The 16,778-nt window shown below is 37.8% G+C and overlaps 1 protein-coding gene across 13 annotated transcripts in view; it reads right to left on the reverse strand.

Moving 5' to 3' along the window:
* Nucleotides 1–280: 280 nt before the first annotated feature.
* LOC105320192 (probable beta-tubulin polyglutamylase) overlaps nucleotides 281–16,778 on the reverse strand; it is a 40,153-nt gene continuing 23,655 nt past the window's right edge. For 10 of the 13 annotated variants that reach the window (XM_034480879.2, XM_034480875.2, XM_066078113.1 and 7 more), the window contains 9 exons: nucleotides 8,279–8,630; nucleotides 6,374–6,492; nucleotides 5,509–5,709; nucleotides 5,160–5,322; nucleotides 4,328–4,499; nucleotides 3,927–4,067; nucleotides 2,982–3,098; nucleotides 2,738–2,831; nucleotides 281–2,650 (listed from right to left, as the gene is read on the reverse strand). In XM_034480879.2, the coding sequence (XP_034336770.2) occupies nucleotides 1,263–2,650; nucleotides 2,738–2,831; nucleotides 2,982–3,098; nucleotides 3,927–4,067; nucleotides 4,328–4,499; nucleotides 5,160–5,322; nucleotides 5,509–5,709; nucleotides 6,374–6,492; nucleotides 8,279–8,630 (2,747 nt within the window). In that variant the 3' untranslated portion in view covers nucleotides 281–1,262. The remainder of the gene's footprint in view (nucleotides 2,651–2,737; nucleotides 2,832–2,981; nucleotides 3,099–3,926; nucleotides 4,068–4,327; nucleotides 4,500–5,159; nucleotides 5,323–5,508; nucleotides 5,710–6,373; nucleotides 6,493–8,278; nucleotides 8,631–16,778) is intronic. The other 3 variants (XM_066078118.1, XM_066078117.1, XM_066078116.1) reach the window with 3 other exon arrangements.

Genomic DNA, 16,778 nt, shown 5'->3' on the forward strand with positions numbered 1-16,778 from the left:
TTGGTTTTTTTAAACCTTGTTCCAAAACCTTTGGAAACAGTCCTTATGATTTTAAATGAGCACAGGTATAACTTTTAAAATGATCTTGAAAATTAAACTACCGGTAAATTTTTACAATCAGTTTGAAATTCAACAAACTTACATTTTTTAAAACTTTTCTGTTAGAAATATATTAAAATACCAGTAATCCAAATCTAAAATTTGACTCAAGTTTGTTTTAGTTTACCATACCTGAATTATGAGACAGACCTGTTGAATTTAAAATAGGAACAAAACAAAATCTTTATAATAATAATTTATTTAAAAGTTTAAATAAGGCATAACAAAGTAATGCAACTAAACATGTACCACATTCAACGCAACACACTCATTCAATCTGAAAAGTGGTACCACAAAAACCACGAATTCCTCCACATAATGCACCGCGATTGGCGAGGGTCAGAGGTCAAGGCTATATCACTGATGAACAAAGTTTGTAAACGGCTCAAAAATGATTCAGCATCCACCACTAGTATCACAAAATATCACAGTCGGATGACAGGAGTCAAAGTGTATAAGTACCTTAAACTGAGATGTTTCTTCTCCTAGTGAATAAATACCTTAAACTCGGACAATTCTTCTCCATTCGTAGATTTGGCACAGAAACATGACAGCAATCATAGGATACTATGATTATAAGGTTCTATAGCATCACATGTCATTGTGAGCAGCTCTTTTACATTAAAGTTAAAAAAGATATACAGTAAGGTAATGATTGTACACTATGACAATGACCTGGTGTAACAATTCTGTTAATTTCTACATCAAATGAAGGACTATGTTTGGTGGAAAAAAAATTGTGAAAATAATACTTTAATTATATTGAATTAGAGTTAAATTTCTTAAACCATGTACATGTTTTTTGCTGGGGTGTTAAAAATCTGTAAAATGATATACTGCTGTAATGAGTATCAGTAAAATATAACATATTGTAAGTATATACTGATGCAGCCACGATGTGTGACTGTCTCTATACAGTTTTGATGGGGTGTTTCTTGATTGCCCCTGGATTTTATCTCTGTCTTCTATCCAATGACTGCACATAAGTTTTTGTAAGTACTCCACCACTATTGCTGGCAGAATCACTACAATCCACAGTCCAAGATAATATCACAGATAATTTGAATATTGAGACAGACTAGGTTATTTCCCTTGATTTTCCCCAGGGATTTCCCTTGTTTTCCTTGGGATCATCCCCAGCTGTACTTAGAGTAGCGTAGTAGTCAATTCCCCCTGTCCGGTTTGTCCCTGTCCCGGCTGCGTCTGAGTCCGGATCGGACGTCGCTCCGGCCCAGGAATCCGGCTCTGGAACTGGTCAGAGTCAGCGTTGCTATGGTTTTAGGACCAGGTTCTGAAATTGTAATAGATGGAACAGTCATTATTTTGGCACTGTTGGAGTGTGAATTTGCAGTAGACAATGCATTAGATCCTGTCACATTTAGAGATCGAGAGGTGGCTGTGTTAAGGTACACAGCAGAACCATGAGGCTTTCCTAGGGAGCTGCTAAGACTGTAGGGATTTGAACTCAGGCCTCCAGAGTTGGAGACTTTTCCACTTGTGTCTCTACGAAGGGATTGAGATAATGAACTATGGCGAGCACTTTTACTTGTATTTCCATTGTTTGTAATCAGAGGGAAGTTTGAAACATTCTTAGAGGCTATGTCATTAGTGCTAGTAGTGCTAGTGGCTATAACATACGGGTAGGCTGGTTTGGGTGTGATCTCAGTCAGTCCTGGCTTTGAGGTTGTTGCTGAGGAATTGAAGTCACCAGGACTAGATTTAGTGGTGGAGGAGAGAGAGGAGGTAGCAGGAGCAGAAGTTGTGCTGGTGTTAGCAGCCACCCGACCAACGAAGGGTTTGGGTTTGGTGTTAGAGGTGCTAGAAGTGCTAGAGGTGGTTTTAGTGTTAGAGGTCACAGGTTGTGCATCAGCAGTACTTGTCTTATTAGATTTCTCCACCATCACACTCGGCTGTTTTTCGGGCGGAGCCAGATTCAGTACCACTCCCTCTGAGCTCTTTTCCACCGAGTTTGCTTTCTCCTTTACATTACTGTCCTCCTTTTTGAGCTTCTCGTCTTCCCCAGGTTGTTTTTCATCTCCGTGAACCATTTTAAGTTTAACCGTCTCGTCCAGCACATTGGTAGTCTGTCCCAACAAGTTGCCAGCTTCAGCCAGCAGTGTGGAAGAAGAGAAGGACACCATGTCTGAGAGCTTGGCGTTGGGATTCGGCACCCTATGGACGTCGACAACCGTGGGCTGCTTTTTCTCGATGGAACTTTTCTCGGTGGATTTTTCAGTCGTTACTTTCTCAGCCAGAGGCTTTTCTTGAGTTGATTTAGAAACTGAACTTACTGGTGGTGCTGATACGACGGGTGTGCTGGTGGTGCTGAATCGATGTAGGGATCGCGGAGCCCCAGGGGCGGCGGTGTTTGAGATGGAGCTCCGCTTCTCTTGGGTGCTGGTGTCCTTGGAGGGAGAAACGCTGCGACTCGGTCTGGAAGGCATGTTGTATGGTCGAGAACCACAATACAGAATGGAAAAGTTCCTCATTGAGTTCAAAGGCAGTAATTGCTGGTTTTTGCGTGTTTTCTCAAAGCATTCAATGGTCACATCTGCAATACAAAATTAAGCAAATAATTAGAGGCAAGTTTTTTTGTTGATACAATATGTGACTTTACTTTTGAAGGCGACTGACTTACAGAGGGTTTCCTCGACCACCCCTGGAATGACTTCCTTTAGAGCCTCACAGTTTGTATGGAGTGCTGGATTCACATTGATTTCTATCAGATATACCTGCAACAGAAAAGTCAGCCATTACCACCACTTATCATGTGTTCCTGATAACTGAGGTTTGCTTTGAACATTAAATACATGTATCACAAATAACAGAGCCATGAAACAAATGGGATAGTTTTGTAGCTGTTTTTAACCTGCTTATTGTACCTTAAGGTCTGTATCCACCATGAAATCCAGTCCAAAAAGGTCAAAGAAGCCCACCCTGGACTGCAGCTTGTGTTTGACACTGTTGAAGCAGTGGATCATAATCTTCTGCATTTGTTTCTGCAAAATATAGCAAGACAATTTGTTACTAGTTTTTGAGAGGATGATCAATCCAGTAATTCAAAAAGATGATGTTCTTTGGGAGGGGTGTCTGAATGGATATTGAGGAAATAGTGTGTGGTACCTACAGGAAGTGTACTACAGTTTGGTACTGACAGTGAGTGTATTATAGTTTGGTACTGACAGTGAGTGTAATATAGTTTGGTACTGACAGTGAGTGTATTATAGTTTGGTATTTACAGTGAGTGTATTATAGTTTGGTACTGACAGTGAGTGTATTATAGTTTGGTACTGACAGTGAGTGTAATATAGTTTGGTACAGACAGTGAGTGTATTATAGTTTGGTACTGACAGTGAGTGTACTATAGTTTGGTACTGACAGTGAGTGTATTATAGTTTGGTATTTACAGTGAGTGTATTATAGTTTGGTACTGACAGTGAGTGTATTATAGTTTGGTACTGACAGTGAGTGTATTATAGTTTGGTATTTACAGTGAGTGTATTATAGTTTGGTATTTACAGTGAGTGTAATATAGTTTGGTACAGACAGTGAGTGTATTATAGTTTGGTACTGACAGTGAGTGTATTATAGTTTGGTACTGACAGTGAGTGTATTATAGTTTGGTATTTACAGTGAGTGTAATATAGTTTGGTACTGACAGTGAGTGTATTATAGTTTGGTACTGACAGTGAGTGCATTATAGTTTGGTACTGACAGTGAGTGTATTATAGTTTGGTACTGACAGTGAGTGCATTATAGTTTGGTACTGACAGTGAGTGTACTATAGTTTGGTACTGACAGTGAGTGTATTATAGTTTGGTACTTACAGTAAGTGTGTTGTAGACCCAGTCCTGCTCTATCTCCTTGTGGGGGGCCACGTTTTCGTTGACGTACTGGTTGAACTTGTCCATACTCCAGGCCGTGTCCTCCTTCACGTCCTTGTAGTTGGGGTCCTTCTTCTGGACAAACTACAGACAGACACACAGCCTCTGATCTAAGGTCTCAGCGAAACGTTTCACATCATACAATTGTTTATGTTTTAGAGATATGCTATATACAATGATGACATCCTGAAGATTTATTCTTCCACATATTTTACATTTTAAATGATACATTAAAGGTAAATAAGACATATGACCTGAATGAAAAGTGTAGTACACCTGGTCCTGAGGTGCTTATTATCTACCAGTATCTGAGTTATGAGGTGTCTTTACAGTGAAGAGTTTACCTGGTTGGTGAGGTGAGTTGAGAGTTCCTTCGAGTCCTCTTTGTATTTATTACAACACAGTCTCACATAACCTTTGTGATATAGCACCAAATAGGGAGTTGTACTGGCGATCAGCATGTAGGCACGGATGTCAAACTTCCTCTCGTCTAAAAGCAAGGGGTTGGTAATGTACCTGTTAAACACAGAAAAAAATCATTTTCTTCTAGCAATTAGAAAGGCATAATGAAAGCTTACTAGTTCTCCATTTTATAACACCTAAAAAGCCATGTACAAAATATAAGACTGTTCAAAGTTAATTCTATCATTAACTTTACATGTGCAGGTAGGTATAGGCTTTGTGATTTGCCTGAACACTATGATGGTCATTTGCCTTTATAGAAAGAAGGTCAGCATGTTCATACAATGCGTGTCCTCACGAGTTTGGAGGACTTACTTTTGTATGATGCCTGTCATCATTGGTTGGAAGGACTTACTTTTGTACGATGCGTGTCATCATTGGTTTGGAGGACTTACTTTTGTACAATGCGTCTCCTCAAGAGTTGGGAGGACTTACTTTCGTACAATGCGTGTCCTCACGAATTTGGAGGACTTACTTTTGTACGATGCGTGTCATCATTGGTTTGGCGGACTTACTTTTGTACGATGCGTCTCCTGAAGAAATGGGAGGACTTACTTTAGTACAATGCATGTCCTCACGAATTTGGAGGACTTACTTTTGTACAATGCGTGTCATCATTGGTTTGGAGGACTTACTTTTTTAGATGCGTGTCATCATTGGTTTGGAGGACTTACTTTTGTACGATGTGTGTCCTCACGAGTTGGGAGGACTTACTTTTGTACGATGCGTGTCATCATTGGCTTTGAGGACTTGGCTAACTGTTCTCGCCTCTGCTCTCTCTCCTCGATCAGCTTGTCCAGCTCCTCACGACTCCGGATGATGAATATACCCTTTCCCTGGTTCATCCCTGTTGGCTTACAGATCCATAACTCATTGTCTGAAGAGAAAATAGTCTCAATAAATACCCCATGCCATCAAGTGTTTTCTTAAAATTACCTTGTCTCTACTAATGATATTTCATTTTTGTATTCAGCATTTCATGACTTTAACCATTCAGTATTTAGGTCTTTTTCTCAACGGCTACTCAATCTAGAGCACCAAAAGAAATGTAGAATAGTCCTACCCTTATAGCATTCCATGAAAGCTTCTCGGTCATGTTTCTCATCAAATCTGTAGGTTTCTGGGACAAAGTCGGTGAAGCGTAACCTGGGTGGCCGACCTTTGGTACTCATGGTGACTCGCTCATACTCCTGCAGGCTGTTGAGTAGGCCGAGTTTGTTGGTCAACAGGTTGCCGTTTGGGATGTGGTTCACTAGCTGTTCCCCTGGAAACAATCAAACACAGTGTGTTTATTTAGTGGGTTATCGCATTAGTGAATACTTCAAATGATGGTTTCAGAACTTATTTTATTTATATGCTAAATGAAAATCTATATAAGCAAAACAAATTTCTTTCTTGTTTTTTTTTTAATCACTTCTTAATCCCATCATTCAGTATTAATACATTGTAGTCTGATATCAGGTAGTCTTCTCCCAGTTCCCCACCACCCATACATGACATGTTTTCTCAACATGCCATTGTGAGTGACACTTTGTGCATGCTCTTTTAGTTTAGCCTCGAGTCTGAATGAAATATGCAGCAGTTCACACAATGTTTGAGCATTGTAAACTTTCGGCTGCACACATATTGTGAATCCGATTACTTCCTGTCAAACAGAACAGGGTTTTTGCTTCCTAGCAACAGCTCCAGTTTGCTTTGTCATTCCTTGTATTGCCGTCAATTTCAATTCCTTCATTTAAATTTTCATGAGTTACACATACATTTGGAAAAATTTTATAAGAAATAAAGAAATGCAATTGAAGATGTAAGCATTATAATTACAGGGCACTGATTAATAAGCAAGTTACCCTGTTTAATTAAAGGGTCCCAGTGTTGACTGGTTCTAATCAGGGGTCGGTATATTTTCACCGTCAACTTAAAAGATTTACCTTCTTTGAAAGCACCGTAATTGATTCTAGTTTTGCACTCCACCCATTTGAGGCGAAACCTCTCATCGTATTTGTCATTGGTTCGCTTCCATCCCAGACCAAGAAGGGGCGCCTCAACCCTGAAAGAAAAGTTTCGCTATCTTATTTACATTTCTCTTGATTTGTGAAAACTTGATGATAGCTAGGTGTTGTAAGGAACGGAACGAAATCCTTTCAGTTTGTAGATAAAGGACAATGACTTGGATTAGGAATTGACTTTAAACATTTTTTTTAAAAGCACAGCCTGACTAAAGCACTCGCTTTTATCATCATTGTAAATAGGATGCCTTCCATGTGATAAATCAAAACTTCACGTTTGTTTACCTATGAATGAGCCCACGGTTTACACTTGAGCAGAATAAATAGCATCATTGTTGACATAGAAAAAAGTACAAATATAATGAAGTTGCTAATTTACATATTAACTTGGAGAGAATATTTTTATTCAATAGTAAATTGACTTTATTCCCGTACCTTACATCAACAATTCAATCATATCTTTATTTTGTTAGAATAAGGTGCATATTTATGATCTGATAAATGTCCTAAAAATTCTATTTTAATGTTTTGATGCTTTAAATTTAAACAGTAAATAATCATTCAAGGCTTTTAGTCATGCATAATACAAGAGAGAGTTTGTATGACAACCATTTATAAACCTTGGCTATTTATATGTGGCAACCATACACAAAACCTATCTAGTTTTGTATGACAATCCTTTATAAATCCTGGTTATTTGTATATATGTGGTAACACAAAACCCGGCTATCTTATGTGACAACCTTTTATAAACCCTGGCTGTTTATGTGTGGCAGCCCTCTATATAACCTCGCTATTTATGTGTGGCAACCCTCTATATAACCTCACTATTTATGTGTGGCAACCCTCTATATAACCTCGCTATTTATGTGTGGCAACCCTCTATATAACCTCACTATTTATGTGTGGCAACCCTCTATATAACCTCGCTATTTATGTGTGGCAACCCTCAAAATAACCTCGCTTTTTATGTGTGGCAACCCTCAAAATAACTATTTTTGTTTGAATCCTTCCCAAATCTGGGTGATCAATACACAGCAAAAACCATGGTAAAACCAAAAATCTAGTTTTGTATGACAACTTTCATATACGCTGGTAATTAATATGTGGCAACATAATATGTACTCTACAAAACCTTGCTATTTATGTGTATAGCAACCTTCCAAACACTGGCTATTAATACACAGCATTCCTCCACAAACCATAGCTACTTGCATTACAGCAACTTTACTTATCCTATTATCAACAGAATCCTTTATACCCAGACTCCAAAGAAACATGAGACATCCCTCCACAAACGGTGACTAATTATAAACAGATTCATTCACTCACAGACAACATCCAAAAGCCAGACACTCTTCCCAAACCTTAGCTACTTGATAACTTAGACAACCGTTTTCTAACATTGCTGTACAGTTGCCCACACTAACAGGCCCACTTCCTAACACTGACTTACAGTTGCCCACACAAACAGGCTCACTCCCTAACATTGACTTACAGTTGCCAACACTAACAGGCTCACTCCCTAACATTGACTTACAGTTGCCAACACTAACAGGCTCACTTCCTAACACTGACTTACAGTTGCCCACACAAACAGGCTCACTCCCTAACATTGACTTACAGTTGCCTGCACGAACAGGCCCACTCCCTAACACTGACTTACAGTTGCCTGCACGAACAGGCCCACTTCCCACTCCCATACACTGACTTACAGTTGCCAACACTAACAGGCCCACTCCCTAAGATTGACTTACAGTTGCCCACACTAACAGACCCACTCCCTAACATTGACTTACAGTTGCCCACACTAACAGGCCCACTTACAATGACACTCCATTTCCTCCGCCCACATAGAATGTTGGCTGCATGTTGACCGGCAGGCTACAACTCGGTAGTTTTGTGGAGCGTGTGTGTGACGAGGACTTTTTGCTCGGCCTCTCTTTGGCAGAATCCTCCTTGGTATCTTTGGCATCTTTGGCAGAGTCACTTTTTACTGGGTTCAGTCCGCTGTCGTGTTTGGTTGTTTTGCTGTCAGCGGTCTTCTCTTGAGCAGGTTTTTCAGTTTTACCGGTTGAGGTCTCGGTTTTGTTTGGGGTGGCTTTACCAGAGTCGGTGATCTCTGGTTTTACTGGTTCACTTCCGGAGGCTCCCTCATTTTTCTTCTCTGCCGCAGCATCTGTAAAATTCAATTCAACATCATAACAAATTGCTAACAAATTGATTGAAGAACATGTTTAATATTATGAATGCATGTATATCAATCACATTTGAGTCAAGATTGTAAGGCATGTGAATCTTAAGTAATGTTTACTTTTATCTTGAGTAAATCTTAATGTACAATGACTTTGTGATAAGGGAGATAACTGGAAGATATCCTCTATGAAAAATTACCGGTAAGTTGAATGGAGTTTTTGGGGAAAAAAATTTGATTTCTCAAGGTATCACTTGTTCAAAATGATATATACATGCAGTAAATGTGCTAAAAATGAAAAGGCAATTACTCTATAAGAAAAGAACAATAATTAGCTTTGGAGTTTACGAGAGTCTTTTCGCAAGTCAATTACTGGCACTTTACATCAAGTATCAATCAAATAATAAAATGTTTGGTCTGCCAACTAATCAGCAATGAAAACTAGTGCAAATGTTTGAGCATATTGGAAAAAAGTTTCAATCGGAAAATGATTTCTAATTATTAATCAGATATTGTTGTCATCACATAGAACAAAGGGTCCTCTGTAGGAGCCAAGGAAACCATCCAAATATTGTTAGCCTCCTCCCCTCACATCACAGTTCAATTAAAGAATTAATGAAGTTAGCTTAATAGATTTCTCATTGCCCTGGAACAGTTGTTGACCCTGCAAATGAATCCTTTACAGTTTTTGAAGAGAAAGGTAAAGGATCGGTAATAATAATCAATATTATATTCAACTGAAAGGATTTTAAAACTCGGTTCTGAATGCTGCATATGGATGCTCCAAACAGTCACGCCTTGCAATTCAAAGTTCAAAGCCACTTTTGCTTCAGGAAGTCCCAGGTTTTTGTGCGAAGCACGCGGAGACATCCAGGGGCAATGCTGATTGGAAATGATTTTCTTTATAATGAAAAAAAAGCCTGGCAGGGGTTTTTAATTTTAATAATTGATATTCATATCTATTGTTTTCTATACTGCGGTAGTTCCACTCGATCTTTACAATTGTAAAATTAAATCAATTTCCCTTGTACACTGTTGGCTTTCTTGTGCTGAACTTTGAATATAGCTTATGTCAGTTCTAATGTAATACAATGTAGTACAAATTTGATTGCTATACTGAACTTTCAGCATGTAATCACATTTAGCTAAACTGAAAAGTTTCATGTTTAAGCATCAATCATCCCTGAAATCATTCTTTTTACAAGATGTTACAAAATTTCCTCATGAAGAATTGACTTTCAACATTTAATATAAAAGCATAATGTTGAATTAATAAATCTAAAGAAAATAAAATGAATAATCTTATTTTTAAAATTTTGATAGCACAACATAGCATTAGCACAACATAAATAAAAATACAGCTAGCAAGTATACATGTATTATAATGCATGCTTTTTAAGCTGTTTGAATGCACAAATGTAAGGGAGATAAATAAATTAAGAATTACAATTTCATAGAATAATGTTGGTTTTGATTTATTTTAATTGATTTAAGGTAAAACTGAGTGTTGAATATCACCATATAAATCATACATGATATATACTGGGGTATATATATAATACCAGTGTATATACACCCCTTAAATCCCCATGCAGCATTAATGGTTATAAGAAAATTATGTGCGGCATGTAAAAATTAAGGACACTTTTGCCTACACACAAAACAATACCACTTCAAATGCCTAAAGATACCTACAGTACTAAATTATTCATTACACATGTATAACACCAATATCCAGGTAAACATATAATTATACTGTGGATTCATCATTGTTCGTTGGGGACCAATGTTCATTGCTTTCCTGGGTAACCCTTGCCCAGGAATTTACATCCCAAGGAACGTATATACAAGCATATTTACGAAATAAAACCGACTCCCAAAAAAATTGCGTCCCCATGAACCAGGAAATTGTTGGCTACCCACCAACACTGACCCCATGAATAAAATGATTCCACAGTAGTTAGCCTCCCATGGTTGATGAATCAAAGGTGGTACATATTCAAGCTTGTACTTACAGGACTACACAATACCTGTACGACTATATGCTTGATCATTTTCAAACAACATCAATGCAGACCAGTTAGTTTATATGGTAATTTAAAATAAAAAAATTTGAATCATTCAGACATACTTTATATACCTATAATTCTAATAGATCAATGACAATTTGGTTTTTTACGGTGTTTTATTCTTAAAATTCATTAGTTTTGCAGCTGTAGGAAAAATGAAACTTGCATACAGTTAAAAAGAATTTCACATTTCGCCAGTAAATCGTGTGAACCTACATATATTCAACCTAATTAACACCTCTAATTTGATGAGTACACCCAAATCTATACATGCATTAATACATAATAAGTTGCATGCATTACATGAGTCTGGTTGCTGCTGCATGCTGCACACATTTTTAATGATGATAGAACAACAAAATAGTGGGGGTGGGATGGGGGTGAAGCGAGCGTTGGGGTGGGGTCATGGAGGTATGACAGGGTACTGAGTAAGGTGTACAGATCTAGGATTTTTAAAACATGAGGTCTGCATCACATGTGATTGTTGATTTAAACAATTTGAGATTCAGTGTCAGAACAGGTGAGAATCAATACATCCCTCCTAAAACCCTCTTAATTGTGATGGTTTCTGTGCACAATATCCATGTCTAGTATGAAAACTGATAACCATGATTCAAACGAGTGCTGATTCTTACACCCTTGAGATTAAGGTGACTATGTCAATCAGATCTATAAAAGACAGTTGCTTTAGTGCAAATATTAGTAGTTCACAAAGTCAAAGGTCAAGAAAGTTGACCTGAATGACCATGAAAAAGGATATTCCTTTCAGATGTCACAAATGTTGAAAATATATCCCCTCACTGTCAAAGTTAGGGCACTCCCCACCTCTCTTACTGTATACACAAGATTAGATTTAAAACCTGTCAGGTTTGTAAATCCCTCCACCATCTACCACCCTCAAACCGAGTCCCAGAACTCGTAAATCTCCCGCAAACAAGGGGCAGGCTTACCCTTCGTGTCCGGGTCCTGCATGTCTCTGAGAGTTGTGTCCTGTCCTTCCCGTCTACGAGTCTACGGAAGCATAGTCCTCTAGCTCTAAAGCAACAGAAATCCACAAATATCAGGAAATCTCCATGGCTGGGACAGAACGGGGGCAGTTTCAGAGTCCAATTCTCCCAGAATTTCTTTATCTGTGACTGGAGTAGGCTTTCAATACAGTAGGGCTGGCCCGAGTTCTATCGAGTTTCTATATACAATCCCACTACCATTGGAAACAAGATTTAGCTCGTTACAACTCTAAAGGCCCAATTTAAAGTGCCAGGACATTTAAAATCCTCAGCCATATTGATCTGACTGCTATTGGGGTGAACGGTTTTCTTGTGCTAATTCTATTTAAATCAATATTTAGAAACGGAAAGATTTTATTTAAATTTGTTAAAGATCCATGACAATTAGGACTATATTGGTAGGCTCCCTGTGAGGGTTAAACAGGGGGAGCGCGGACCAAGATTATGGGAGTTTGCAGTCCCCCCTAGTGACACCCTTCTCATTAATATCTCTAAGATAACAGTGGACAACAGTGCTGGCAAGACAAACACAAACACCGCACAGCAATCACAGAAACTGGAAAGCTGTAGATTTTTTATTTCCACCTCATTCTATATATGCAAAGAAGTCAACCCCCCAAAAAACAACCGAGGAATTTAATTTAGTTAATCCCATATGAAACACAAGTTGGAGCATATCTTGGTGAGAGATTAGCGGCCGTACCTGTACTCTAAGTAGCCAGTGTTATAATACTGCCCACTGATAGGACCAACCACTAATTCAGAGCACGCCTCATTTAAGTTGACAAATTCATTTACCTGAGCTAGGATATTTATAATCTGCCACCTATAATGGGTACTTTTTTTTTAATTTCAGAGATTAATTTGATAGAAATTCAGTCAGTCTTAGGGAAGAACCTTGCTACCTTTAATCTCAATTTTTTATAAATATTTAATTTAATCACAGGAGCGAAAGATTCGATATTTAGCAATCTGGCCAAGTTAAAATTAGATCGCTGAAGTCTGCAATTACCTCTTAACATGTCCTCTAATTACTGGTGGCATTAAATGTTCACTTGCACAAACTAATAGGTGCATTAGTACAGACTAATAAATTCTGAACAGAAATAATGATTCTACCTTGAATACAGCAGATAATAATCAAATTCAGGTGTAAAACTTAAAATAATTTAACACGGAAACCTAGCTATTTTGTAGTATCATGCTTTTTTTCATTGTCTATTTAAAAGTTATAGAAAGTCCCATGCTGGAGAATGATTACACCAACATCTGTCTGTCTGCATCTTGATTTTCAAGCTTGCATCAACATTCTCCTTGCCTTCCTGTGTATTAGAATCTATTAAATTCATGAGTATTTAACTGATTCGTGGTACAATGTATTAAATGGTCTACTGATATACTGTCACTAAAACCAGTCAGAGCTCAGCATCCACTAATATGCTGTAAGAACTATCAGTATCATGCAACATGCTATCATGACACACTGTCAGAAACAGCATGCAGATTATCATTTTACATATGAACTGACCCCTTGTTATAATTTTGTTTAAACTGTTGCTTGTCTGTCAGAAATTGCATTGATGCATTAACTGAAATGTATCACCAGAAATCATACCATATCCTAACGCAATGCATGTCAGATCACCAATTACACTGTCATATAATGCTGTCACTGACACAGTGTCACAATGTGTTGTCACTGACACAGTGTCACAATGTGCTGTCACTGACACATTGTCACACTGTGATGTCACTGACAGTATCATAACCTGCGGTATCTGACAGTTTCATAAACTGCTGTCACTGAAAATGTCACAATCTGCTGTCACTGACACCATGTCAGAACATGCTGTCACTGACATGGTGTCAGAACATGCTGTCACTGACATGGTGTCAGAACATGTCACTGACAGTGTAATAACTTGCTGTCACTGAAACAATGTCATAAATTGAAAGTGCTGTCACTGACACAGTGTCATAATGTGCTGTCAATTTCTCTTGTACCTCTAGAAAGTGCGACACTCTCAGAATGTCGTTAGAATCTTAAGCTCAGGAATCATATAAACAAAATGTAGTTTATAGCTAAACAAAATGTTGAGAAATTATTATCATGTAATATACCGCCAAATTCAAACAAATGCCTGCAGCATAATACATTTCATGGTTATTAATAACAAAGAGAACAAAATAGGGAGTCTTTCTAATTTTTCAATAATGAGGCATTAATCTAACCAGGGTTAGGCTTTCATGATACATCTGGACAAACCAAGAGTTATCTCTCTTGAGTCTGATTAAATCCTATCACAAATTTCAAGCATCAAGGCTTGAAACATTTTGAGATAAGAATTGAAGATTATCACATAACTTTTTTTCACAGTCATTGTCAAAAGGTTTCCTTCACACCGCTATTTTAAGATAATTCACCCAAATCAGTAACTTGCCACATTTATATCATTGTAAATTATTCCATTTGTTCAATCAGCTAGTTTATATATTTTAAATGTCTTGATTTGACATATATCATATAACAGGCATTCGATAAAAAAATCGCAATGCCAACCATTCTATCAAAACAATAATAAACATCTTGCAATATGCGATGGAGAAAAAATCCATTACAATCTCACACGATCTGGGCTAGAGGGATTTCATCTTTTCAGGGATCAAATGTGGTAAATATTTAGGAGACCAGCTGGAATATACAAAATGTAAACTAGCTGCTTCCATTTACATAAATTAATATACCACAAATGTAATGGACAGATGAAAGAACAGCTTAAAAAAAACAATCAATGCTCCTCAGAGAATACTATGGAAACTGCTCTACAAATGTTCAATACATTAAATTAACATAAAAGTAATTCATCTGAACTACATTGGAAAATTGCTTCAAGTAAATTCCCTTCCATGGTATTCCTTGCGTTGCAGCTGATAATGTTTTAATTACCCATTACCATAAAAAATTGAAAATTTTAGGACAAAATCAGAACAATATACACGTGTAAGCTAATTGGGTTCAATTCTATAATAGAATATCTTTAACCACAAACTATAGGTTTATTAATAAATTAGTTCTGCCTGTATTTCACCAGAACACAAGAGAGAGGTTACTATACATTGTACAAGATTTACCCCTCTTTGTCAGAATAGCAAGGATTGGAGTATTCACACAGAGACTGAACAGAAGCCCTTGATCCACACCAAGTATGACATAGGATGAGTGAATTATTCATTGATCCCTGCATTAGGTGGCACTTTGCATCATCGTCAGCCAGTCTTCAATTAGTCAGACCTGCAGCGAGAGCCCGGCATCATTCATCAGCCATGCAGCCCCTCCAGTGAGCGGAGACTGAGCTGGGTGACAGGTGCTAGCACCAGGGCCCCATTTGTTGGAGGACGGTGACACCTAATTGTTAGCTTTTGTCCTCACTCTGAGAGCCAAAGTAATGTTAACATCACTTCAAAATGTCTTTTTTCAAAAACCCTGTCAGTAGTTCAGTTTTTTCATTAATGGGTCTTTAGTTTAACGCAAATTGTCATCCCAAATCAATTTCCCTCTGAAATCATGACAAAGCAATTTTAGCTCTTTGATCAAAGTGTGCGTTTTTATTTATTTTTTTTTCAAATTCATGGACATGCAGCGATGAAATGTTCAGTAACCAGCCAACCCACACTGTGAGCATCAAAACCTTGGATACCTTGATACAACAACACAATTTACTTGTACTTATTGCCAATATTCTTGGGGTAGGAAGCCTATGTTGACCTTTATGAATTTCAAATTCATATCTTCAACATTTTGCAGCCTCGTCTTTCTCAAATTTGCCATCATAGTCCAAACTTTTCAATAGAAAAAATCTACATAAGTATCTAAATATAGTTTTCTTTGGTCTGTCCCATTGTTGGTTATAATGATCAGTTCAATAACGATGCTCGAAGTTAAATGTCAGCTCATGAACCCAGAATGCATTCTCCTTTTGAGACTGGTCCAACAATTCAGGAAACAATTAACATATAGCATTAGGAAAATGGACAATGTGTGTTCAAACTGGGATATGATAAAGGCCTCTTGCTGTTGTCACCTTTTTAGTTTTAATAAAATGACTGAAAAGTAAGCTAGTTAAAGTAGAAATGGGGTACAATTTCATTCCATTAGTATATTTGCCATCTAATTGATGAGCGCTCTGGCAGAACATTAGAATGTGAATCTTGATCTGGACTAAGTTAATAGTCATGTCGACAGGCCGAGAGTAAATTCCTAATGGTCGCCCAACTCCACGACTGACCAGACTAGTCTGTGCACTATTTATAGTGTCATCAAATCCATATATAGGCAATCTGGTCGTCTGAATGGACATGCCCATTCTACTGTCGTTTCCTGAACCAGGCAAACCAGGACATCTGAACTTTGGGGCATCACCCCAAGATATATAGCCACATAAGGCTTAGTGGACAGAGTAGGACATTGGACCAGACGTGGCCTGCCAGTCAACCATCCCAACACCTTGACCAAATCGCAGGCCATACTACACATGCAGTCAGCCAGAATCAAAACTAAGTTGGTAGGAGTATAGCCCTACAGCCCACGCATTTAGACCAAATTGTACCCTCACAATGTCTTGGTGTGACTGCATTCAATCAGATGTTTTTCTATGAATTGATCTATTGCATAACTGTGTTGTTAATGATAAGCTGTGGTGAGATATTTGTGTTTGACAATTCAAAGAGGATAGACCCAAATTGTCCCTCCTGTAGCGCTAATCTGCCACCACCATTTGATGAATAGCGTAATGCTCCATTTAGACTCGATCAAACTGTCTGAAGTTAATTTTCAAAACACTTTGCCTCTGAAAAAAACATTTTACTTTTATCACAAAATCTTTTCACAGAAATAAAAAAAAATAATGTCCTATATGAAATATGTTATGTGATCAAGAGCCAAAGTGCAAATTTTAAAAACACCTCCATAAAGCTCTTTATTGGCTTTCCAAATGATCAAAACGGCCTATTCAACAAATTTAAAGCCTGACTTTGAGGGCAGTTTATTTAGCCAATAA

Source organism: Magallana gigas, chromosome 3 (genome assembly GCF_963853765.1).
Source record: "Magallana gigas chromosome 3, xbMagGiga1.1, whole genome shotgun sequence".
In the NCBI taxonomy this organism is placed as follows: Eukaryota; Metazoa; Mollusca; class Bivalvia; order Ostreida; family Ostreidae; genus Magallana; species Magallana gigas.